The 27,677-nt window shown below is 42.9% G+C and overlaps 1 protein-coding gene across 1 annotated transcript; it reads left to right on the top strand.

Annotated features, from left to right (window-relative positions):
- The first annotated feature begins 1,760 nt into the window (after window positions 1-1,760).
- On the top strand, window positions 1,761-27,443 carry STC2 (stanniocalcin 2). The gene is made up of 4 exons (XM_056569419.1): window positions 1,761-2,095; window positions 17,083-17,225; window positions 19,838-20,049; window positions 25,734-27,443. The coding sequence occupies exons 1-4, from the start codon at window positions 1,939-1,941 to the stop codon at window positions 26,134-26,136; spliced, it is 915 nt and encodes a 304-aa protein (XP_056425394.1). The 5' UTR covers window positions 1,761-1,938; the 3' UTR covers window positions 26,137-27,443.
- Window positions 27,444-27,677: the final 234 nt, after the last annotated feature.

Below are 27,677 nucleotides of genomic sequence, written 5' to 3'. Positions count from 1 at the left end.
CCGAAACGTCGCTCTTGTTCATGGAATAAACACAATTTTATTTTTTCACAAATTTGTGTGCCGCAGTCGCCTTGCTGTTTTGGATGTGTGTTGGGCCGTGACCGGGACCCCATAGACTGGCGTGCACCTATTATTTGATTGTCTGGAAGTGCTGCTTTCCCTCTTTTTCTGCTGTAGATAGATAGATAGATAGATAGATAGATAGATAGATAAATGATAGATAGATAGACAGATAACTGAAAACTAGATAGATATATTGATAAATGATAGATAGAAAGATAACTGAAAACTAGATAGATAGATTGATAAATGATTGATAGAAAGATAGATAACTGAAAACTAGATAGATAGATAGATAGATAGATAGATACTGTATATAGATAGATGATAGATACATATGAGATAGATAGAGAGATATGAGATAGATAGATAGATATGAGAAATATAGATAGATTGATTGATTGATAGATAGATAGATAGATAGATAGATAGATAGATAGATTACAGAAAACTAGAAGCTAGATGGCTTGACAAAGGCTGTAAGAGAAGGCTGAAAAGTTGCTGTTTGTGAAGTTTGGTGAATAAAAGCCACATATTTTTTCACAGATCTACAGAGTGCTGCTGGTTTTCTGTTCTAGATAGACAGATAGATAGATAAGTTATAGATAGATAGATAGATAGATAGATAAAAGATTGCTAGATAGATATGAGATAGATAGAGAGATATGAGATAGATAGATAGATAGATAGATGATAGATAGCAAGATAGATAGATAGATATGAGATAGATAGATATGAGAAATATAGATAGATCGATAGATAGATAGATAGATAGATAGATAGATAGATAGATAGATAACAGAAAACTAGAAGCTAGATGGCTTGACAAAGGCTGTAAGAGAAGGCTGAAACATTGCTGTTTGTGATTTTTGGTGAATAAAAGCCACATATTTTTCCACAGATTTACAGAGTGCTGCTCATTTTCTGTTCTAGATAGATAGATAGATAAATGATTGATAGATATATAGATAGATTGATAAATGATAGATAGAAAGGTAGATAGATAACTGAAAACTAGATAGATAGATAGATAGATAGATAGATAAATGATAGATAGATAGATAGACAGATAACTGAAAACTAGATAGATATATTGATAAATGATAGATAGAAAGATAGATAGATAACTGAAAACTAGATAGATAGATAAATGATAGATAGACAGATAACTGAAAACTAGATAGATAGATAGATAGATAAATAAATGATAGATAGACAGATAACTGAAAACTAGATAGATAGATAGATAGATAGATAAATAAATGATAGACAGATAACTGAAAACTAGATAGATAGATAGATAAATGATAGATAGAAAGATAGATAACTGAAAACTAGATAGATAGATAGATAGATAGATAAATGATAGATAGATAGATAGATAGATAGATAGACAGATAACTGAAAACTAGATAGATAGATAGATAGATAGATAGATAATACAAAACAGTGTGCAGATAGATGATAGATAACTAAGCAGACAGACTTGAAGCAGGAACACAGAGGGCAGTGTACAAGACACTGGATGAATAAGAGGTTGAGCTTCTTGGGAGAAGTGAGGCAGTAGTGACTGTGGGACAAGTTCACACTACATGCATGTTCCTTAGTAGTATGTGGGCTGGATCTCCCTCCCACCAAGTGTGTTGTCAAAGTTCCTGCATGCAGCTATTGGTTCCCACTGAAGACAACACCTGCTTGACTCCTTCATTCAAGTGACACCAGAGCTTCCAGGGGATATTTGAGGCACCATCCCTCCCAGCTCCTCATCATTCCCAGCTCCAGTTGTACTGACAGTGGAAGGGGCTGACTAAGGATAGGGCTACAGAGCACAGCAGGCTGATCTCTCTTCTCAGCCTCTCACTTCAGTAAGACAGGACCATGTGCAGGGAACTCCTCAGCAGGCTAGTCACACTGGGGCTGGTGTTTGCAAGCCTTGATGCAGTTTATGGGACAGATGCTACTGACCTGCCTGAGAGTAACCAGGATAGAGACAAGCTGGCTAATCTGAAAGGAAGGCTCTCCCTGCAGAACACAGGTATGCATGGCACAGGCATTCTGCTCAGCCACATGCTCATATGTGTCACATTTCTCACTTTCTATGGTTACATTTCTTTCCTATTGTGATAACTCATAGATCAGGGTTTCCCAACCAGTGTGCCTCCAGCTGTTGCAAAACGACAATTCCCAGCATGCTGGGAGTTATAGTTTTGCAACAGCTGGAGGCACACTGGTTGGGAAACACTGTGATAGATAATACAAAGCAGTAGCTTTACCTGCAGTGCTGTGTGACAACTCCTGACATCACACTAAATAGTGGTTGGCCATTTAATGCATTGCTTTTTAGAACATTTATTGAAATCCTATTAAAAAAAATTTCTGTCCTATAGATTGCGAGCTGTAAGGCTAGACATGCATGGCTGCAGTCACATTTCAGTGGTGTGATTCATACAAATACATTGAGTCGCACAAAGTATGAGACCATGGGATCCTGGCCAAGTTACAGTTAACTACAACTTGGCTGTGATCTTGCAGCCAGGACTGTCTAGAATATGGGTTGTCCCAGTTTATGAGAGCATCACACAGCTGGGAGAAGCGTGCTGTACATCTGAGCTACAGGAGACTAAAGTTGCCATTTTTGTATGTTTACTGCAGTGTTTCCCAACCAGGGTGCCTCCAGCTGTTGCGAAACTACAACTCCCAGCATGCCCGGACAGCCAAAGGCTGTCCGGGCATGCTGGGAGTTGTAGTTTCGCAACAGCTGGAGGCACCCTGGTTGGGAAACACTGGTTTACTGGTTCCCCAGACTGTGAAATATACATATGTAGCAGAGCTGAGCTTCTTATTGCAACAAAACTAATTTGCCATGTGCAATAAGTGTGTTATGATGTGAATTGTCACTGTATAGCAACTATATATGGAAAGATAATTGGGACAAGCACCGGCGCCCCCTGTGCCTTTACCTCCTGGTGGCAGTGTATATATAGGTGTGTATAATATAACTGCTCACCTGGGTGTGTTGTGCTCCGGGCACAACACCGTAGTTAGCCTTGAGTAGAAGGAGAAAACAGCAGCAGCCCATGTCTGTCCGTACCCAGCATCCTGGGGCGGTCTTGAGAAGTGGAGATCCTTGTAGCAAAAAGAAAAAAAAACACTTAACTGGTGCTTGCTGGGTCAGGAGTAAATGATGGCAGGTAACTCCAGGTAAGATGAACAAAATTCCTTTATTGTGGGTTGAAAACGCGTTTCGAGGGGGTCTGCACCGCTCTTCCTCCCTGACCTGAGGAAGAGGGGTGCAGACCCCCTCGAAACGCGCTGTCAATAAAGGAATTTTGTTCATCTTACCTGGAGTTACCTGCCATCATTTACTCCTGACCCAGCAAGTGCCAGTTAAGTGTTTTTTGCTACAAGGATCTCCACTTGTCACTGTATAGGTAACATAAAAGATTCAGTCCTGCAACATCTGTATGGCTGTTTTTATTATTATTATTCCCACAGTTACATTTTGTATCAGGAGTCTAATGTGCTATGTGACAGCATTGAGAGTCCATTTTCAGCTTAATGGGATAAAGCACACATTTCAACAATCCTTTAGAACAGTGGTCACTAGACTGCGTACCTCCAGCTGTTGCACAACTACAACTCCCAGTAGGCTGGGGGATGTAGTTTTGCAACAGTTTGAGGCGCACAGTTTGGAGACCACAATATGTGCTTTATCCCATATACTACAGTTTGGAGGTCCACTGAATAGGATAAAAAAAGGCTCTTGATGACAAGTGCTGTGATTTGTGGTGTGCTAGCACCAGATACTATCTGCAATGCTTGTGTAAAACCACGTGCTAAGAGTGCATAGCAGAGGTGGAATGTTACTCCAGTCACATGGGGATTGCAGAGTTAATGTCTTCAACCCAGAGGATAAAAAAAAAAAAGAAAAAAAAAGACACTCATCCCCAGACAGGCTGCAGTAGTAAATAGCTGGGTGTTTTGTCTGAAAAAGACCAAGGCTGAGATCTTTTACAAGAAATGCCCTGTCTGATGCTTAGCAAACATGTCAGTGAAATCCAGTTTGCCAATTTGGGTAACACTAGTACTTTGAGGTGCTTGGGAGATGCCCAAGAAACCATTCTGCACAGAAAGCTTGTACTGTAAAGACTATTCCGAGTGTAATGCTATGTGCTGATTTTCGAAATTATAATTTGCATATTTACATAACCCATTTTTTAAGGATTAAAAAACACGGCTTTAAACGTGTAATGTGCTTTTCATTCTCGCTTTACACTATGCATTTCTTTGCAGTTTTCCCTTAGGGGAACATTGCATTACCTCTGTGGTCTACAAAACCAAGCCCGATTGTGCCTCTGTCAGGCATAGTTACATTCCTAGCAAGCTAGGCTTGATAATGATTTATTCTGTTTACAAGCCACTGACTTACACTGTGCCAAGTGGATAGCATTGAGTGGGAAAGATCCTGTTTTTTCTCTTCAGAGCTGACAATCTTTTCTTGTCTGTTTCCAAATAGTTAACAAATAGAGGGATGAAGGAACAGTACTACAACACTGACAAAACAAAATAGAATAATATTGTGTCATAATATTTTAGGTTTTCATACATTCCACGAAGCCTTGCTGTCTATGCTCTTTTTATCTACATCTATTTGGGGTACCTCTGTAATTTTTTTTTTTTTATTTTTTTTTTTGGGGGGGGGGGAATTATATGTTTTTTTAATGGGTTTAGGTGTAACCTTATTCTTGTCTGTCATTATTTGATTAAATTGTTGATTTTTGTATAAAAGGCTCTATAGTAATGGTCTCCAAACTGTGGCCCTCTAGATGTTGCAAAACTACAACTCTCAGCATGCCTGGACAGCCGGTGCATTGCAATAGAATGAGATTTGCCTTCGGATGAGATGCTCCGCCTCCATCACATCCTATTGGTTCACACTTGTCACGTGACATATTTAACCGTCACGCATCGACTCGCACAGCAGTCTCAGTTTGGCTATCACAGGGAGAGGATCGCCTCTCCCTGTGATAGCTGAAGCTTCACGGAGCTGACAACGCTATCGGGCATAGGGATCCCGATAGCGCTGTCGATCTATTGCGCACGCTGGGAGGCAAAGCTGATGACAGCACTATCGGGCATAGGGGTCCCGATAGCGCTGTTGATCGATAGCGCTGGCGGGAGGCACGCTGACAGCGCTATCGGGCATTGGGATCCCGATAGCGATGTGGATCTATCGCGCTCGCGGGGAGGCACGCTGATGACAGCGCTATCGGGCATAGGGATACCGATAGCGCTGTAGATCAATAAAACAGTAAATGTAATAAAAGGGTAAATGTATGAGCCGTATGAGCTGAGTAAATGTATGAGCTTCAGAGCCCATGTGAGCTCCGTGCAGCTTCAGCTATCACAGGGAGAGGAGATCCTCTCCCTGTGATAGCCAAACTGACACTGCTGTGCGAGTCGATGCGTGACGGTTAAATATGTCACGTGACAAGTGTGAGCCAATAGGATGTGATGGAGGCGGAGCATCCCATCCGAAGGCAAATCTCATTCTATTGCAATGCACCGGGCATGCTGGGAGTTGTAATTGTGCAACATCTGGAGGGCCACAGTTTGGAGACCACTGCTCTATGGCTTGCTGGCTTCTTCTCTAGTACTCTCCCAGTCAGTACATGCAGAGAAATAACACATGATAGACAAAGCTTCATTAATCAACTGGTGCCAGAAAGTTAAACAGACTTGTAAATTACTTCTATTTAAAAATCTTATTCCTTCCAGTACTTATCAGCTGCTGTATGCTCCACAGGAAGTTCTTTTCTTTTTGAATTTATTTTCTGTCTGACCACAGTGCTCTCTGCTGACACCTCTGTTGATGTCAGGAACTGTTTAGAGCAGGATAGGTTTGCTATGGGAATTTTCTCCTGCTCTGGACAGTTCCTGAAATGGACAGAGGTGTCAGCAGAGAGCACTGTTGTCAGACGGAAGAGAAATTCAAAAAGAAAAGAATGTCCTGTGGAGCATACAGCAGCTGAAAAGTACTGGAAGTATTACGATTTTTAAATAGAAGTCATTTACAAATCTGAAGTGATTTAAAAAAATACCCCTTTTACCTTTATAAGACTGTAGTAAAGTAATACGGTCATCCCGTGCACCCATATTAAACCCAATACACCGGGTAATAGTGCGGGGAACAGGAGACCGATGCGGGCTCTCTGACTAATATACATTCCGGTTCCTCTGAAGATCTTCTTCTTTCTGTGCTGAATTGCGCACTGGAGGAGGGCCCGCCGGCTGGATTTGAATATTCAAGGTCGCTGGTCACGTGAGCGCTTGTGCCTACTGAGCAGTCATGTTACCAGTGCCCATGAATATTGAAATCCAGCTAGCAGGCCCTCCTCCAGTGCGCAATTCAGCGCAGAAAGAAGAGGATCTTCGGAGGGACCGGCCGCCGGACAGCAGGTTATTTATATTAGTCAGAGAGCCCGCATCGGTCTCCTGTAACCCGCACTATAACCCGGTGTATTGGGTTTAGTGTGGGTGAACGGGTGATCGTTTTCCATTAAGGGGGGCAAGAAGGATGGCTGGCCAACTTATTGAAATTCCTATCCACTGTACAAAAAAGGTGTCAGGTACTCTCTAAAATGTGCACTCTTCTTGCCTTTTCATTGGTTTATAACAGTGACTATGGTAGATCCAGGACTACTACATTCAGGACACTTGCTTTTCTAATCTGTATGGGAGCCACATCAGGGCTCCAGTCTCAATGGAATAATATTTAAAAACACAGACGGTGAGTTCCAGACTTTTAAGAAGGAAAAAATGTGACGGATTCTCGCTGAGGCATTAAAGTTCTTTCCTTGTCAGAGTGTGGGAATCTTGGGTAGTTTGAAGAAACAACATAATTAGTTTTAAAGAAAAGAACAGGACGTCATCTGTGTGGTCGGAGAACGCTCAGATAGCTATTAATATCCCTGCAATTGTCATATTTTACTCTAGGAGGCCGCTGTGACATAGTGAATATAGAACGAGCAGTATTTCTGCAGGGAACTGATAATACTGACAATATTACATTCACTCACTCATTTAATATTCTGTAAATTCACTCACTATAATATGTAAACGCAGCCTATGCTCTCACAACTTAGTTTATTGGTTGCACTTCTAACTGTAGGTACATCTATAAGGATCTGTTTAGTAAAAGGCCAGTTAAAATGTCACAAGATCTGCAAATATAGGCATCAAATTTAAAGGAGTGCTCCGTGAAAGTTAAGAAAAATAAACATGCCCCAAAGACACACCACAATACTTGTTCTGTGTCCCCTGTAGTTATCCATGTGATTTTGCCAGCTCATGTGGCCCCTGTTTTCTCCTAAATATTATTTTTCCTTGCTTACAGCCCAGACCACAACTCCCAGCAGTCAGTGCAGCTCTGTGTAATGGCTGTCATGCTGTGTGCATGCTGTGTTGTACACTGTATATGTCTTTTCCTTCAAACTATCCTTCCCCCCAGCAATAAATTATGCTATGCTCTGAATGGCAGCAGTCAGTTATTAGATCTACAGCAGGCAAAGAGCAGTTTTATGTGCTGAGTTATGACTGAGAATCTTCTCAGGAGATGCTGGAAAGATCCTCACACAGGGAGGGGAGGGGGAGGGGGAGGTGTGGCTGTGAAGCCAGAGCCCTAGACCAGACAGAAATCACATGGTGTTTGTCTTCAGGGAGGGTGGCTAGTCTCAGTGAGGGCTTTACACAAAGACAAGGTGGATCTAATAATTACATATTTCTCTCACTCCCTGCATGTAAGTGACAGCTGAAAGAGGAAAACTGCTCTGTGTAGCTATTGAATGATATTTAGACAAATAAATTGGTTGGTGAGAGGGAAAAGATGAACTATGGTTTTAGTTCCCCGGAGTACGCCTTTAAATAGGACATTTAGAATGAGCATAGAGGTTCCTGTTACGCCGAGCGCTCCGGGTCCCCGCTCCTCCCCGGAGCGCTCACGGCGTCTCTCTCCCTGCAGCGCCCCGGTCGGTCCCGCTGACCGGGAGCGCTGCACTGACATGGCCGTCGGGGATGCGATTCGCACAGCGGGACGCGCCCACTTGCGAATCGCGTCCCAAGTCTCTTACCTGTCCCGGTCCCCGGCTGTCATGCTCTGGCGCGCGCGGCTCCGCTCTCTAGGGCGCGCGCGCGCCAGCTCTCTAGATTTAAAGGGCCAGTGCACCAATGATGGTGCCTGGCCCAATCTTCCCAATTAGCTTGATTAGTTTCCACCTGTGCACTCCCTACTTATACCTCACTTCCCCTGCACTCCCTTGCCGGATCTTGTTGCCCTTGTGCCTAGTGAAAGCGTTCCCTTGTGTGTTCCTAGCCTGTGTTCCAGACCTCCTGCCGTTGCCCCTGACTACGATCCTTGCTGCCTGCCCTGACCTTCTGCTACGTCCGACCTTGCTCTTGCCTTATCCCTTGTACCATGCCTATTTCAGCAGTCAGAGAGGTTGAGCCATTGCCGGTGGATACGACCTGGTTGCTACCGCCGCTGCAAGACCATCCCGCTTTGCGGCGGGCTCTGGTGAAAACCAGTAGCTACTTAGAACCGGTCCACCGACACGGTCCTCGCCAAACCCTCTCTGACACAGAGGATCCACCTCCAGCCTGCCGATCCGTGACAGTAGATCCGGCCATGGATTCCGCTGAGGTGCCGCTGTCAAGTCTTGCCGACATTTCCACGGTGATTGCCCAGCAATCCCTGATGATCGCCCAACGAAATCACCAGCTGGCATACTTGACCTCCGTGACTCAGCAACTTCAGTCACAGATACAGCAGCTGCTGCCGCAGATACAGCAACTTCAGTCACAGACACAGCAGCTGCAACAGCAACAACCATCTCCTCCGCCGGCTCCTGCAACTCCTCCGCAGCGACCGGCCGCTCCTAACCCCTGCTTGTCCCTGCCGGACAAATTTGATGGGGACTCTAGACTCTGCCGTGGTCTCCTGCCTGGGAAGGCCCTGCCATGTGCCACACCGCCCGGAGCACCTCTCTTACAGTATCCTTTGCAATCCACCCCTGTGCCTCCCGCCGAGGAGGCTATGCAAGTGGATCGGTCCCGCCTGACCCCTGAAGAGAGGACTCGCCGCAGGAAGAAAGAAGATTTACTTCTATACTGCACTGTGCGTTACCGCGCAGAACTCCTGCTCTTCAGCATGGAACTTTTTGTTTTGCCCAAATGCTCCTCTGAAGGCCTCCTCGGTCTGCCATGGCTCCAACCCCCATCTTCTGCCCTTGTCTGGACCACCGGGGAGATCGGGAGCTGGGGTGCTCCTTGCCACAGGAAGTGCCTCACGTCTGCTCCCAGTCCCGTCAGTCAAGCCTCTGTGTCTCCCCCTTTACCTGGCCTCCCAAAGGCCTGTCTGGACTATGCTGTGTCTCCTCCTCACGGCTCCCGTCCTGTTGACACTCTGCCCCGTGCCGGGCTTGACCCTCTTCCCTCCCCACCCCCACGCCTTCTTGTGTGCCCGCTGTTGATGAGGTTTTCCGGGGCTTCGCCACCATCTGGGAAAAGACTCTTAAATCCCTCATACTAGCCTCATCCCGGGTGAAGAAGCTTGCCGAAGGAAAAAGAAGAACTCCTCCTGTTTTTGTGTGGCTCTCCACCAAGTATATCCGCTTCCGTGTCCCCAGTTTTAATCTCGGACCACGTTATCTTGGACCCTTTGGAGTTGAGTGCTCAGAGGAGAGATCTTGGGAACCTGAGGACATCATCCTGGACAAAAGTCTTATCCTCAGGTTCTCAGGCTCCAAGAAGAGGGGGAGACCCAAGGGGGGGGGTACTGTTACGCCGAGCGCTCCGGGTCCCCGCTCCTCCCCGGAGCGCTCACGGCGTCTCTCTCCCTGCAGCGCCCCGGTCGGTCCCGCTGACAGGGAGCGCTGCACTGACATGGCCGTCGGGGATGCGATTCGCACAGCGGGACGCGCCCACTTGCGAATCGCGTCCCAAGTCTCTTACCTGTCCCGGTCCCCGGCTGTCATGCTCTGGCGCGCGCGGCTCCGCTCTCTAGGGCGCGCGCGCGCCAGCTCTCTAGATTTAAAGGGCCAGTGCACCAATGATGGTGCCTGGCCCAATCTTCCCAATTAGCTTGATTAGTTTCCACCTGTGCACTCCCTACTTATACCTCACTTCCCCTGCACTCCCTTGCCGGATCTTGTTGCCCTTGTGCCTAGTGAAAGCGTTCCCTTGTGTGTTCCTAGCCTGTGTTCCAGACCTCCTGCCGTTGCCCCTGACTACGATCCTTGCTGCCTGCCCTGACCTTCTGCTACGTCCGACCTTGCTCTTGCCTTATCCCTTGTACCATGCCTATCTCAGCAGTCAGAGAGGTTGAGCCGTTGCCGGTGGATACGACCTGGTTGCTACCGCCGCTGCAAGACCATCCCGCTTTGCGGCGGGCTCTGGTGAAAACCATTAGCTACTTAGAACCGGTCCACCGACACGGTCCTCGCCAAACCCTCTCTGACACAGAGGATCCACCTCCAGCTTGCCGATCCGTGACAGTTCCAGGATGATATCCGATGCTATACAACAGTGGTGTAAACTATTGTACCGTCAGTATACTACCATAATACAACTTTTTATCCAGACATAATTCTTATCCAGACATAATTCTGTAAATAGCACTATACATTTTATAGCATCATAGGGCCCAGCGAATAGGTCACAAATTAGAAGAGCCCCTCACCAGCAGATGGCAGCAGATACCTGTATGATGATGACAACAAAGATGACTCAGATTATTAAAAAAAAAATGCATAAATATATATATATATATATATATATATATATATACACACAACTCAACATATGAATGTATGTCCCATCATTACCGGCAGGAGATATTTCGATGAAACTTGATATATATGTTACTTATATGTCAACTAAAAATATAGTTAAAGGGGTTATCCAGCATAAGGTGATTTTAGTACGTACCTGGCAGACAGTAATGGACATGCTTAGGAAGGATCTACACTTGTCTTGGGGCTAAATGGCTATGTTGTGAGATTACCATAACACTGTGGCTAGCTTTTTGTGAACTAGTATTTCCTGTTTGAGTTTACCTTTTTTGCCTACAAATCCCATAATTCCATTTTCCTCCCTCCCACACGTCAGCCGCCCCACCCATTGAAACATAAATGATCTGCATCCATTCAAAAGACCTGTGGTTTTCAATCAGGGTGCCTACAGCTGTTGCATTAGTTACAGATTGATCTCTCTCCCACCAAGCGATCTCTCCACCCATTGAAGCAGACAGGCTCCCTTTCATCAACTGACCAGTGAGTCAGGTCTCGGCCGCATTGCAACCTGGGAAAAATCTGAGACAACAGTCATTTCGTATGGTGTTAAAAATAAATATTGGGGTGAAAATCACAGAAGAATTGTGAGAAAACCGTCACACACAGGTACAGACACTGTATTGTGCACTACACTAACTTTACAGCCCTTGTAGCATAGTCAAATAAAAAGAAATGCCTGAAATACCCCTTTAAAATAACCCAAACCCACCCCCTAGGGGCAGGCAGCTGCAGAGAATAGTATTAGGGATATGAGAGATATGAGGACAGGATATGATGTCGGGATATGAGGACAGGATATGGGGATGAGATATGAGGACTGGAAATTAGGTCAGCAGAGAGCACTGTGGTCAGGACATCAGAGAAATCTAAAAAAGATAAGCATTTCCTCTGTACCATATAGCCCCTAAAATGTACTGGAAGGATTAAGATTTTTAAATAGAAGTAACTTACAAATCTGTTTAACTTTCTGGCACCACTTGATTTAAAAAAAAAAAAGTTTTCCACGGTAGTAAGGTGTCAGCAGTGACACTCATTTTTTATACAGCTTTGGGTGTGATTGGGATCGCAGGCTGAAGTTTAAGTTACAGTCCAGACAAAGCAGCATATTGAATAGTAGAATATGGCTTGGTACCATGTGAGAACAGACAATTCTCAGCAGTTTGTTTTTTTTTCTTAGTAAAGAAATGTTTGCTAAGTATAACAGCCAAGTAAAGTACAAGTAGGGTCATACTTCCTGGCTTCTCCAGCAGATGTTGAAAACATACACTGCTCCCATAGGTCACAGGGTCAGCTTTTTGTAGGGGATTTGATATCCTCAACTAACAACTTCTAGGGCACGTAATAATCACGGATGGGGGGGCAAAAAGGAATGTTTTCAAAACATTTATGTTACCAAGTTACTGAGATGCTCAATCACTTGTGTGACGTGAATGCAGAAAAAAATGGCACAGACTTCAGTAACATGGTCAGTCAAGGAAATGATGTCCAAATGAAAAACTAGGTCAGTTCTGACTATTGTTTTCATAAAAAATAACTATTTTAATCCAAACATAAAAATGAACATACTGTAATAGTTCAACATTTTGATTCATATCCATAAAATACCAAAAGACTAAGATGTTCATAACCATTGCACTGTGTTTACTTTTAACCATAACACATGAAGTATGACTTCTTTAGGTCATTTTATTTAGTGGAAGACACTTTTGAACATAAGGGGGGATTTACTAAGACTTGAGTTTTTACACACTGGTCAGTCAAATGCCACTTGTTATGTTTGGCAGATTTATTAGGAGGAGCGCACGGAAATATTCCACTTGGAAATTCCGCTGCAGCAGTGTCCCATTGATTTTAATGGGATTCTGCTACAGCGCACACACGACGAAAATCCTGATCTCGGTATCTGCAGAAACAATGGAGCTTATCATTGTTTCTGCAAATTCCACTCAGAAATGTATTGTTGTCTATGGAGACGGCGCGCTCCTGTCTTGATAAGCCCAACCATACCCCTAGCGCATTATAATTTTGCACACCCATCTGACGGTTTTTAGAATCTGTCAGATGGGGATAAAACACTGCATAGCTCCAGAACAGGGGGGTACTCACTGCTTTCGGAATATATATATATATATATATATATATATATATATATATATATTGACTTGACTATAAGCCTAGGGTGGGAAATACATCATCCCCCCATGTCATCATCCCCCCCGTCATCATCCAGACCCCGTCATTAACACCCCCATAATCATCACCCTGTCATTTTCACCCCCCCCCCCCCGTCATCATCACCCTGTCATCATCCCCCCCTGTCATCATCCAGACCCCCGTCATCATCACCCCTTCATCATCATCGCCTGTCAATCAGTGGTGTTCAACCTTCAAACATCTGGAGGTCCGCAGGCTAAAGACCACTGCGGCCTTCGTCATCATCCAGACCCCCCTTTAGTTCTCTACTCACCTCCCCTCAGTGGGAAGGAAGGGTGAGCTGGTCCGGGCCATCTATGCTGCAGGGACCGTCCGGTGGGGAGGGTTAGTCGTTCCGGGCTGTCCATTTTCACCGGGAGGCCCTCTTCTCCACTCCTGGCCAGAATAGTGACGTTGCCTTGACGACGATGCACGTCCCTGTGCGTCGTCGTCAAGGCAACATCACTAGGCTCGACTCGGCTTATACTTGAGTATATACGGTATATATATTGTAAGGAACCGTCCTCGGGGATTCACTCTGGGTTAGTCCTGGACTACGCCACAGGATGCGTTTCTTCTCAATAAACCAGCAAACAAACATTTATAATGCAAATCTGGCACCTTGCCAGTTTTATTAGACAGGTTGCAGGGGGGAAAAAAAAAAAAACAGGAACAAAACAAAATCCTAGACTGTCTGGTCACTGACTAAACAGATCAGCTTGTCCTGACTAACAACCGCTGAGCTTCCCAGTTAAACATATGTCCCCTGCAACCTTCTACTCACAATTCATGTCACTCTTTGAGCCACTCATAGCTCAGGCTGTGTACTCCTCAGCAGGCTCTGTCTCTCCCCTACAGCCCACTTGCTGTCTCCTAGGAAGAGCCCAGATTATACTGACTCTCCATCTTATATACACACCTCCATTCCCTCCTGCCTCATTAATTAAGAAGCAGGTGAGAGATACTTCAGGGTGAACCAAGGAAATACACCCTTTCCTTGCCACCTCATCACAATATATATATATATATATATATATATATATATATATATATATATATAGTCATAATGAAATGCAATGTGTGCTCTATTAATTTATTAGTAAGACTTTCCTTCTAGTGATGGTTGAAGATAGAAAGTTTTTTTAACATTTACTTCTAGTACAGTTTGGCTGCCTTTCACAAAGATGGCTTCTAGATACCAGAAAACCTTAGATAAGTGCCCACTGCAACCATCTTCATATAATCCATAGGTTCATCCGCACCACAGTTATGGCTTGAAGCTTTGGTACCCAATGCAGAACAGATACCTGCCCACCCTGGCATGTTCCTTTTGTAGCACCACTGTTGATGGCAGCAAAATCGAAATAGTCACCAATTGGAGTTAATGTTTCAAGATATGATACTACAGTTAAAATATGTGTAGGTATCATAAATGTAGCTCTTCAGTTTTATGAAGCTTTATTTCAATATATGTGATAGAATGTAAAGCTCTGGCTCGCATATTTCGTACTAGAGCCTTCACTATACATTTCTTTGTATTTTGAGTAATACTGCTGATCACTTAAGCCTGCAGCCACTGCTTCAATTACATCTTTCTTAGTGCATCACCTTATAAGGAGGATTTCCCTATTGAATGAAGCAGAACTCTCTTGCAGATGAACAAATCATTTTTATTTGTTCACCGTTCCTGGGGCTGGGGACCTGGATATATACCAAAATTGTCACCAAAGTCAGGCTCTTGTCCATCATGATGTTCTGCTGTGGGTCTCTGGAAGGCTACCTCCCAACACAGCCTGCCCCACCTTTACACTATTTGCAGGGTTGCACTAGTTACTTAGAGTGATATTAAACAAGCATAGAACTGCCCAATGCGAGTGCCAACCAAATAGATCAGCACTTATTTAAAAAGTACAGTAGACAGCTCAGTCATTGTACAGGCAGGGCCACAGGAACAATTGCTGGATTGTTTGTGCGGCCCTAAACTTCTATTATTTGTATAATTTGAAATGTATGGTCGACAAATTAGATTTTTAAACATGACAAGACCCTGCAAGTTCTTTAGCCAAACTCTGTGTCTATTACACAGGGCAATGTTCGGTCTGTTCTGCACCTCAGAAGGTCCTCGTGGCCTCTACACCACTATCAATACCATATCCCATGGATACAAATGTGCAGAGTACATATTGCCTGATATTCTGTTCTATCAAGATCCCAAGCTACCATGTTTTCAGTCCATATTCTTCTCAAAAGGGTAAGATGTTTAAAATAATGACTCATTACACCAATGGCTTATTACACCAGTAATAACATCAGTACTGTTTTAACTAAAACACAGGTTGACACTTGTGCAAACACACTTTTATTTATTCTTATTTCTCGTTTGAGCTTACCTTCTGGCAACACACTTGGCCATTTAATGTCCTTCTTCACCCAACTATTTCACTCACTTTTCTAGCCTTGAATAGGCAGGCCTCTCAGTAGCCTCTCACTAGCCACTAGGCATGCCAACACTGGGCTGGCACATCCGCAAACTGTAGCTCCAAAACATCGCTCAGTCTCTTACCTGGCTTGTATCATGGCAGTTGTATTCAGGCCTTGCATTTCAGTACATAGACAGCATGCACAGCACACACCCCACACATTTACTCCACATGCTCCTAGTTTTGGCCTTAAACGCTGCCTTTTATGGCTCCTCTTGCTTTCTCCTCTCAGTGTCATGGTGTAACACTACGCCACAACGCTAGTCAGAGCTTTAGCATTGGCTCTGTGTGGGCCTGTGCAGAATATTAGTAACTTCACGTGTAAACTGTTGCCAGGAAACTGTATTTCCAGGTGCCCATTCTGAGTCCATCCTGGTGATCACTTTGAGTCCAACCTTGGACTGTCAGCTGAGAATATCATCTGACTACTTTTCCATTAACCATGGTGGTGACTTGATTATGACTCAAACATACAGAAAAAGGATGTTAGGTAGGATGCATATTTGTAGTAAACTTATACATAACTAATACATAGCACTTCATGATGTTTGTTTCTGTGGGCAGAGAGAGCAGAGTTTAACTCATACACTAATGTCAGACAAGGTAATTGAATTAGGTGGGTGGTAGTAGACTAGTAATGGCAAAAGTTGTCTAATCGTTCTTCAGATACTACCCTACTTGCCTACTAATTCCTCTTAAAACTTTTAAGGCACCCTGAAAGCTCACATCCAGCCTAAAGTCTCAAGCAACTGTTTCGATACTGTCTTCTGGTGCCACGAGAGCTCATTCTACCACCTGTTGTGTCTGGCTAATCATTTTTATATATTGTTAAGACATATAGGCATGGCTGTCTTTTTCATAAAGTATCCAGTTAACAATATATATATATTACTATAAAAAAATGTGCCAGAATTCTGGCATAATATGTGCCAAAAACTAGCTGACATGACTGTGTGCCACATTCAACATGAGGTTTTGAAACTTTGTTTCAGCAAAATTTCCTGGCTTAGTGAAAAGGAGTATAGCTTTACTTGAATCAAGTGTGGCTTGCTCATGGCTCAGTGTGCCACAAATTGCACCAAAATTTTTTGGATTAAAGTAAGCCAACCAGCAATTGGTCTAAAGATGTATCAAACATGAACAAAAACATATCCTCTATCCACAGGTTAGGGGATAAGTTTGAGATCGCTAGGTGTCTGGCTCTCTTTGGGAATGGGGCATGTTGACTTTCACATAATCCCCCCCCCCCCCCCTCCTCCTGATCTAAAACTAATGCCTATCCTCAGGACACATTTTTGTTCATGTTATATCTCCTTTAACCAGGGTGAATAATCTGGTCTAAAGTGTCTAGTCTCAGTTTGCACTGTCTAAAAAAGAGACAGTATTAGTAAATCGGTGCTACTGTTTTTATTTCTTTGAGTTATATAACATACTTTCGTTATGCACATTTATAAAAATGTAAATGTTTTAATATAATTTTACATTGATTTCTATTATTTCAGCTGAAATTCAGCATTGTCTAGTCAACGCTGGAGATGTTGGGTGTGGAGTCTTTGAATGCTTCGAGAACAATTCCTGTGAGATCCGGGGTCTACATGAAATCTGTATGACCTTCCTGCACAATGCTGGTAGATTTGATGCACAGGTAATGTAAACTTGTATTGGATTACTCACTTTCCCCAAATTGGCTGATACTTTTGCAATATCTGTTATCAATATCTTTTATCTGTTAAAGATGTCCCTCTGGGAAGTTAGATTGGTTGAAAATGTTTTCTGCTGCCCCAAAATTAATATGTAAGGCTGCATTCATACCATGTTTGGGGCGTATACGGAAAACCACCTCCTGCCGTATCCCCATTCATTTTAAGGAGGTGACCGGAGCCAGCTAGTGAATCCTGTCGGCAAATTTTTCAACCATATCTGGTTTTTAAACCGGATTTAAAAGCACAGCAGACGATAGTTATCAGTCCAGTTCCAAAACCGGATAGGGTGAAAAAAAGAGCTGACTGGAGTCACTAGCTGATGGTAATCTCCTTGAAATGAATTGGGTACAGCACGGGTACGGCAGGGATACAGCAGAAGGTGTGTCAGGAACCGACCAGGGGAACCGGGAGAGTGAGGCCTAAACTGACCCTAAAACATCTCTCCCTGCCTACTTGCCCATCCATCCTAAACGATGGATCGACAACTGGGTGCCAGTCCCTTCCTGCGCTAAAGTCTAGTGGCGTAAGAACACATAATATACATAGTCGGTCACAGCCCCCCCCCCCCCCTTTAAAGAGGGGCCACCGGACGCTCTAAAAGACACAAAACAAGCATACAGACATAACCGAAAAATTCCGCAGATGCTTGGCTCAGAAACGGAGGAACGCCATACAGCAGCAGACAGGCCGAACAGGTCCTTGCATCTGGTCCACTTGAAAACGGAATCAGAAACATGGAAAGTGCACCAGAGCAAGTGGTTTGGCTGGTTATTCTGTCAAGGACCAAATGGGAGACAGGGAGAGTGAGCCCTAAACTGACCCTAAAACCGCTCTCCCTGCCTAGTTGTCGATCCACCGCTTAGGGTGGATGGGCAAGTAGGCAGCAAGAGAGCGGTTTTAGGGTCAGTATAGGGCTCACACTCCCTGTCCTCCAGTCAGTCCTTGACAAGGTGGTTTTGAAATTCCCCTGCCGGATTCGGTTGACTATGCAACAAACATGATGTGAATACAGCATTATGCAGATCAAAAGGCAGCACTGCAGATGTAGCGTCGAAATGATCACAGCATGGTCAGAGACCTAGAGTAAAAATGTACTGCTTTTTTTATTCATTTCACGAAAGATGCAAAATTTTGTCTGGATTGATTTTATCAAGTAACCTCACATGTTTGGTAAGTTTAATAAAAGAAGCAGTTGATTTTTACACCAGATCTCTTACCATGCTGTGATTTTTTTCTTCACTGGATATGTGTCCCAGCATTTCATTCATTAATTCTGTGTGCCAGACAGGGAAATTTAGCAAGATGTGTTCCCCTGTCCAGCGCCCATGCGGCGTATTACATTTTTCTGCATCCATCTTGAGATGGTGGATGAATGTAAAGTGTCCCATTCAAATGAATAGGATCTTTTCTACAGTTAGTTTCCCTCTGGTGCTTTTTCTACAGCACCGGAGGGAAACGCCGCCAGATGACGCACATAACACTACAGGTCAGGAATTTTAGAATAAGTGGCACCTGTGGGGCTCTTGGAGACAAGGGACCAGCTCTAAATGGTTCTGTCCTCTTTACTAGTAAATGGAAAGAATGTTTGCAGGCATCCCCTTTTGAGAGACACTACAGTTATAGGAGTAGGGAGGGAAAATCAAATACTAGACCAGGCATAGGCAACCTTCGGCAGTGCAGATGTTTTGGACTACATCTCCCGTGATGCTCTTTCAGCCAAAATGCTGCAAAAGCATAATTGGAAATGTAGTCTAAACATCAGCAGTGCTGAAGGTTGCCTATGCCTGTACTAGACCCTTTGTTTTGAGGGGAAAAACATGCATTATAGTGCAAAAAATATTCATGGTTAATCCGCTCCATGGGTCTACACCAATCACTAATTCCTGATTTACATTAGAACTAATTTTTTATTTATATATTTTTTTTATTCCAGCATAAGGTTATTATTACACGGATAGACTAATGCCCAATGTTAGTGTCAAACTAGTAGATCAGCACTAATTTATTGAGTCTATTACCCAGCTCACTTATATTATTCATCAGTTATCCTCTATTACACATTGCGATGTGCGGCCAAGGAACAAGAGTCAAAACCATGACATCTGTTGGCTGATCTCTGGGCATATTGCACAGAGTGATTATCGGCCTGTTCAGCCAGTAATTTCCATGTGTAATAGGGCCCTAACCCACTTAAAATACAGTACATAACCATCAGACAACCCCCTCAATCTGTGCAATCCACTATACACACACCACAATGCATTTAGTGCATGTACTTCTTGTTAAACTGAGCAGTTTATGTGCATTAGTGCCATGGCATAGTTATTAGGCTTGAACTACTAATGCATCTTTATCAGATAAAGCTGTGCCTGGTGTAATGGCTGCACATTAGTTACTTGAGATGATATGATACAACATTAAGAATGCCCTACCTAGAACAAATGAAGAACATGTGCCCATTTTCATATTGCAGAATATAGCTCTACAGTAACTATGTTATACAATTGTAAAAAAAAAGAAGCTTGCAAAATAGTTAATGTCTTTTGTATTGCAGGGAAAGTCTTTTATCAAGGATGCCCTCAAATGCAAGGCGCATGGACTGAGACATAAATTCAGTTGTATCAGTCGTAAGTGCCCAGCCATTAAAGAGATGGTGTACCAGCTCCAGAAGGAATGCTATGCCAAGCATGACCTCTGCTCCGCTGCCAAGGAAAATGTCCAAGTTATTGTGGAGATGATTCACTTCAAAGACCTCCTGTTACATGAGTAAGTGATGATGGTCAGGAAGTGTTGCAGCTCTGCCAGGGGCATTTTGTGTCCATTAGTTCTGGAATTCCTTCCTTTAAAGTATTTAGCTACTAGCATAAAACTGACATTTGAAATATAAGTCATAAGTTGAACTGACACTGTTTTCTTGTATTGAAACTCAAGAATCTTTAACTGGTTTCATATCATTTACTGAACATAATGGACTATTAGGGTGCATTCTTTTAAATAATGTTTTTAATAACTTTTGCATTTTTTTTACGTAATAACATTTGCAGAAACACAGGAGGGGGGGGATAGGGAAGCAAAGCAAGAGAGCCAATAAGAGGTCCCAATTCCACAGCACCCTGTAGTAGGTTTCTAGGTCAGTAAGGGGTGCTTGGGCAGACCAGAAGGGTAAGAAGTTAGGAGTACTTAGGGAATATAATTAGAGTTAGTTTACAAAATATGATTTGATGACAAGTACTCTTTAATGTGGTTGGTTAGAATGAAGAAACTAGACCTCTAGAGTCCATACAAAATTAAGACCTAATCCTAACCTAAGGTGTTTTAATATGGGGGTTCTTACAAGCTGCCACAAGGGGGACCAAGGATCCGTAATAAATACACCAACATATTTCTCCATTAATCTTAACTTTGCTATAGCATATAACATATGTAATATTTGTGTAGCTGTGTAGCTGTAATATTTGTGTAGCTGTGAGTAAGACCATACACATTAGATCAAAGTTGTTTAAACCCATTCATTTTCTCAAAACTGGCCCTTCTCAAATTAAAATGATCTCTTTAGTCCTATACATAAGAAGTCGATGTGTGAACCACTCTGTCCCTCTAGGGTTGTAAGGCCCCACAGTATACATTAAAATGTTGCCGTACATGCCCTGGGCTTGGACAGTAATTTGAGATGCAGTCTTTAAGTTTTCCCCAAATCCTCTTGCTCTCCTACGTACAATACAAAAGCATATGTGGAATCAATGGAAACAGGATATATAACGAGAAAAAAAAGTCATAACTTTTTACTAAAGGTTTTCACAATTCCTGACATTTAAGCATAGTACAACATTCCTCCTCTTAGTTGGAAGTTAGTTAGAATCGCCACTATATTTCAAGAATGTGAATTGTCATAATAATACTGGAAACAATGATTTATTAAAGTTTTTATTTATTTCATCACATTCCCAGTAGCTCAGAAGTTTACATACACTTGGCAGCATTGTCTTTAAATTGTCTGACTTGAGTCACATGGTTGAGGCTTTCGACAAGTAATAATAAGTTGCTGGAATGTTGGCCTATACTCCTGACGGAACTGGTATAGCTGAGTCATGTTTGTAGGCTTCCATGCTCTCACACACTCTTTCAGTTCTGCCTATAAATTTTGTTTGGGACTGAGGTCAGGGCTTGCTTCATTTGGAAGACCTATTTGTGCCCATGTTTTAACTTCCTGGCTGTCATCTTGAGATGTTTCTTTTCTGTAAAAAAAAACACCAGTACATCCTGCAGCAAAGCACCTTCCCAATGTGCTGCTTCCATCTCTGTCTTCATGGTTGGGATTGTGTTCTTTGGCTTGCAAGCCTAACTTTTTCCTCCATACTTTAGCATTTGTCATTATAAGGGTACGTTCACACTACATAATTCCCGCAGATTTCTGCTGGCAGAATTACGTGCGGTCAACTTTAACATCAGTGTTAATGAGTTTTCCGCGAGACCCGTTAACACTGAGCAATTTCAGCGGCGGGCGATTGAAATTGTTCTGCGCAAAGAAGGAACATGTTCTTTGCACGAAAGTCTGCAAGCTCTGCATAGCCATCAATGACGACAGCTGCCAGACTGAATCCTCAGTGTGAACGCACCCTTACTGAATTTAGTTTTGTTTCATAAGACCAGAGGACATTTCTCCAAGTTGTAATGTGGTGGCCACAGGGAGTTAAACAGTTTGGAGTATGTGACTCGGGGGTGGTTAGATGTATCACTTTGTGACGCCAGGGCACCGTTAACCTACACAGTCCAAGGATATGATAGCTTCTCCTGGGCCAGGCACGGGATAATAAATACACCCATGCCAGGTTACGGATAACTGTCTCTTTACTTTGCTGGAGGTAGCAGAACTTAAACAATACAGACTTTGGTTGCAGAGTTATGGGCAGAGTGGAACCTGGGAATCCTTTCACCTTGCTGGGAGTTGTAGTTGCTGTTGAATGCAGCTTTAAGATTAGTAGCAACACACGCTGACTTTAAAGACTTAACTTGACTGACTGAGAGCTTTTGCTTATGGCCAGGCTTTGACAATTTACCTGAGTGGGGAGGTCTTTTCCTGATGTGGAGTGGCTGTGAAATTTAGCAGACTTCTTCTCCTCTCCGAGGCTTCTACTCAGCTTGTTAGCTGGAACACACTCTTCTTCTCCTCCAAACTTCCTCTCTCAAACAACTCTCTACTACCACTGAACTCTCCCCCCCCCCCCTACACTACATTAAGGGCTAGGTTTGGGGGTCCCCCATTGGGTATTAGGGTCGCCTGGTCCCTCTGCCACAATCCCTTAAAGGTACAGAGCATAAATTACCACATAACATGGCACAGCAATAAATCACATTATAACAGGTCAAACAATGGAGCAATGGGCCCAACATATAGACAGCAGAGATGCCCGATGCAATCTTTAGCTCAGGACAGCCTTTTAGTGCTGGGACACCACAGTAAGACCTTTGTCCCCATGTACAAGTACAAACTGTAACCTGTATTTTTATGATGATTTTGGATAAATGGCTCTTCTTGCTGAGCTGCCTTTCCAGTCATGTTGGCCTAGGACACATTTTATTCTTATAGATAGTAAGGTACCTGTTTGATCCAGCATTTTCACAAGGTAATTTGGTTATTTGGATTAATATTTTTCACACCAAAGTATGTTCATCTCTAGGAGACAGAATGCATCTCCTTCCTGAACAATACAATAGCTGCATGGTCCTATGGAGTATAAACCTTCATATTATCACTTGAACAGATGAACCAGGGACCTTCAGGCATTTGTAATTATTCCCAAGGATTTACGAGTGGTGCAGGTCCACCAGTACTTTTTATGATGTTTTCATTTATTTCTTTATTTTCTTATTATGTCAAGCAAAAAGGCATAAACAAAACTTGCTAAAGCCATGACATTTACCTGGACGAATAAAATCTTCTGAACTACTGGAATTTTGATGAAATAAATTATAAATAAAATGATCAGTTAGAAAAATAGCTTGAGATGTGTATAAAGTAAAATCTTAAACACCTTTTAAAACTGTAGTGTAACACTCACGTTTCAGAAGACAGGAACTCCAGTGGATGTGGATCCGCTGGACCGATGTGGCAGATGACTCAGACCATACCAGGGAGCAAAGTTTAAGGTGCCGCTGGTTTTAACCAGAGCCCGCCGCAAAGCGGGATGGACTTGTTGCGGCAGGCAGCACCCAGGTCGCTACCCCTGGCACGGCTCAACCACACAGGCGGCTGAGGAGATGCGAGGCACAAGAGGGATAGGGCAGCTTGTAGTCAGGATAGCAGAAGTTCAAGGCAGGCGGCACAGTAGTGTAGTCAGGACATAGCAGGAGGTCAAAAGGCAGGCGGCAGAGGAGCAAGGTCAAGTCACAGAGCAAAGGATAAGCTACACGGCAAGGCAACTCTCAGGAATGCTTTCTCTCAGGCAAAAGGCAACAAAGATCTGGCAGGGAAGTGAGGAGGGTGGAGGAATTAATCAATGAGCCACAGGTGAATTACACTAATGAGCGCACTGACCCTTTAAATCTTAAAGCTGGCAGAGGTGGTGGCAGGAGAAGCACCAGGTGAGTGACGGACTGGGGCTCACATGCGGGCGCGTCCCGTGATGCGAGTCCCAGCCCCGCCGGCAGCAGCAGGTAACGGGACCATGCACTCACGGCCAGAGTGTGCGGCCGGAGTACATAACGTAACATGTAGTTTGTTGAGGGGGGGAATATGAGTTTTAAAGCATTACGGTCATTTATATGAAAATTTCTTATGATGTTTAGACTGCACTGGATCTTAATCCGAGACCCTCTGAGATCGTGAGTTGTAACCAGACAGAAGCGCACTGTAGTGAGCTTTACTCCCTGGCAGTAGGCAGTGATAAAAAGAGAGAGAAAGCAGCGCCTGGTGTTCCTATAGTAACTGTATAGATCAGGTGTCCTCTGTGAGGAGAGTTTTTCACCTATGATGCTGTCCAGATGCAAATGGGGAAGGTGGTATGCAGGCCAGCAGTGTACTAGATGGAACCTTGGCAGAGGTCCATATCGTGGTACTGGAAATAGAGTTTGAAGAAAAAATGCGCTGCAGCGGCGCTTCTACTGATATAGAGGAAATGCAGGTAGTTGTAGGTTTCAATGTAAGCTCCTTTAGTAGAAAGCTTGGTACAGACATAGAAATACCGGATAGCAACGACAAAGTGGCAAGACGCGTTTCGGGAGGGTAATCTGCCTTTCTCAATTGCAGGTACAAAGGTCGTATACAAAATGGAAGGGTGAGATAGTATATATATATATATATATATATATATATATACACACACAGAAAAAACAAGAAAACAGGAAAAAAAAAGGCACCAAAAGGTGATTAATAGTGACATCATGAATTAGCATAAACATGTCATTACTCCCTGGCAGGCAGCCCGAAGGATGTTCTCCATAATAGGAGCGCATAAGTCTGACTCGTAGATCTTAAGGTCTAAGAACTAAACTTTTGACCTGTCTACTCTGGTTGCAAAACTACCAAAAATCTATTTGTTTTGAGGGTCTAAGTCCTATATTTCCTAGTTGTACGTCCTTGATAAGCAGTTTATCAGTACTACAATTCAGAGAATGCATTGCTTTCCCTTAGCTCTTCATCAGTGTCCTCCCACCCCTTCTAGTCCTTTTGCACAGGATTCCTGCTAGTATCCCACCTAGAGCTGTTGCAGTGCATCTCATTTCACAGCAGATTATCACATAATCAGGTTGCAGCATCTGCTGCAATCATTGCCTTTCTGCTCCTCTGCATTGTTAAGTACAACAAGCACACCTCATTTGTCTCTAAATGCCCCAATAAATATATATATACATATATATATATATATATATATATATATATAACAGGTGATGTACACTGGAGGGGCTGATCAGTGGTAGTAACATCACTTTGTGTGGGACTGCAGCTCAGAGACAGCATCCAGCCAAGCCTACAGGAACAGCAGGGAGAAATGCATTGCCTTGGAAGAAAGGGAGGAGCTGGAGAGCTACTAAGACAATACCATACTGAAAATGAAAGAACTACTCAACTTCCTGTCAGGAGTAAATCACGCAAAAACATGCTAAAGCCAGTAAAATTTGTGATAACCCTATATTAGTAACTTATATCTTGGGGTGATAGTCTTATCTAAATGCAATTTACTGGATACTGGAATACCTCTTTTATTATATGTAAACTTATGACATAAACTGTATTATTTTTGAAAAATATAAGACTGTTGCACTTTTAGAGCACTTTAAAGGGTCAATGTACGTAATATATAATATAAACATATATACTAGCTACATATGTTTATATAGCTATATTAAATATTGTTGCAACATAGCAAGACCTGTTATAATCAGCTTAATTAATGCTTAAAAGTTATATCAACCGTTCAACTGACATTACCTACATTTTTTTCTTCCTACAGACCCTATGTTGACTTGGTCAACATTCTGTTGACCTGTGGAGATGAGGTAAAAGAAGCAATAACCCGTAGTGTACAAGCCCAGTGTGCCCAGAACTGGGGAAGCCTCTGTCATGTTCTTAGCTTTTGCACCACTGCCATTCAAGGAGATGCGTTAGTAGGGTCAAGTGCCAGCCCTGCAAGAAAGCAAGGAGATTTAGTAAAAGCAGACTCGGGGAAGTCCTCTCGTAGTCACACTGATTCTAGCTCTCAATCTGATCTGGAAAAAGATGCCAAAGCCACAAAAAATGAAAAAATCAACAAGTTACAACCAAATAATCGTGGAAAGACGAGCTTCAATAAAATGGTGTTTAGTGCCACAGAGAGCTCTGATAAACCGGTTGGTCTAACAGATATCCGGAGGTGAAATTGTCCTGTTTCTAGCTTTTTTCCATTCTCCTTCATTGAGAAGTTTATCATATCTCCAACTACGGACATTCCAAGGCATTTATAATACAGGAGGGCAATGCTTTGCTTGCAGTATATTTTCCAGATTCTGCAGCATTACCCGAAGCTCCTATGGAGAAGATGGAGCAGACATTCAGAATTTATCCTTCCTTCATTTCACCTGCAGGGATCGATAGTTTTAGATGAAATAATGTGTACAAATAACAAATGAGGTCGAACAGCTTAAGTAGTTTAACCTCATTGAAAAGCTATGGTTACTCTGATAGAAGTATATTTAAGTTGTATTAGATATTTTTTTATCAATAAAACCCTCTGATGTAAAGAAAGCTTTATATTAGAGCTATATTCCATAAATAAGCATGCCATACTATTTCATTTGGAACCTGTCAACCTAAAATTCAACTAGGATCTTATCACTACATCTATCTGTCATGAATTCTATGGACCATCTGCATTTTTTTTTTTTTTGCTTAGCCCTCACAGCCCCTTCAAATTTGTACCTGATTGTCCCATCACTGGGACCATTGCCTTATCTGCAGGGACCAGACCACCATTTTCTCGCCCCCCCCCCCCCCCCCCCACCCCCAATCCCCCACCTACTCCTGAACCGGGCTCCTTGCTTAAATGGGCATTTCATGGAAAGGGTTTTATTAGAAGAGGTCTTTTGAGTTTTCAATGTTTGGCTACTAGTAGCTGGCTACTGTCCAGCTACTAGATACTTTGATTAACTAGCCTAATAACCAGTTGTCATTGTCAATGGGTAATCTTTCTTGCAGAGTCCCTGCAAAGCATTGAATGTCTTGATCAACAGATCACCTCAGCATGCATCATATAAAATAATTATTTCATATTACAAGGATATATTTCTTTATATAATGAACATTGCTGCCATGGTGTGTATGTATGTGTGTGTTTGTGTGTGTGTGTGTGTGTGTGTGTGTGTGTATACATGTATATGTATGTGCCAGCTTATATAAGTCTTCAAATTCACATGTTAGAATGGTTAAGACTGAATGAAGGTGTGGGTGAAGTTAAATGTGTGTTTACATGTATATCTACTGGTTCAGTCTTTCATATTGTATATATTACTTTTTTTCTATTTATTGTATTGTCTTACTTTATGAACACAATAATACATGCATATATCTACATACATGCACGTTGTGCACACACATTTCTTTCTACACACGAGTACAAACACAGGTCCCCCGGGAGAGATTTATTACAAGTGGTGCAAGGAAAACATGGAGCAGTTACCTGCAGCAACCAATCAGATCTTATAAGCAGCATTTAGAAACCGAAAGAAGCAATCATTGGTTGCTATGGGCAACAGTTTCACTTTCCCTTTCCACCAGCTCTGATAAATTCCCCCTTTTGTCTCTGGCTCAGCTAATTTATCATTCAACACCTTTCCCACCTTGTGTTGTACATAGTTTACGCCACTAGTAGTATATTTTGTTAAGCAACTTAATATAATTTTATGCGGATCTGTAATATTAT

Source organism: Hyla sarda, chromosome 4 (genome assembly GCF_029499605.1).
Source record: "Hyla sarda isolate aHylSar1 chromosome 4, aHylSar1.hap1, whole genome shotgun sequence".
NCBI classification, from domain to species: domain Eukaryota; kingdom Metazoa; phylum Chordata; class Amphibia; order Anura; family Hylidae; genus Hyla; species Hyla sarda.
Note: the sequence above shows the minus strand (reverse complement) of the source record. Positions and strands in the feature narration are given on the sequence as shown.

What these genes read in the sequence shown, in the direction of transcription:
- STC2 (XM_056569419.1), top strand. Translation starts at nt 1,939, where the DNA reads ATGTGCAGGGAACTCCTCAGCAGGCTAGTCACACTGGGGCTGGTGTTT. An exon ending in GCTCTCCCTGCAGAACACAG is followed by an intron (nt 2,096 to 17,082) that starts GTATGCATGGCA and finishes CTATTATTTCAG; the next exon opens with CTGAAATTCAGCATTGTCTA. An exon ending in AAAGACCTCCTGTTACATGA is followed by an intron (nt 20,050 to 25,733) that starts GTAAGTGATGAT and finishes TTCTTCCTACAG; the next exon opens with ACCCTATGTTGACTTGGTCA.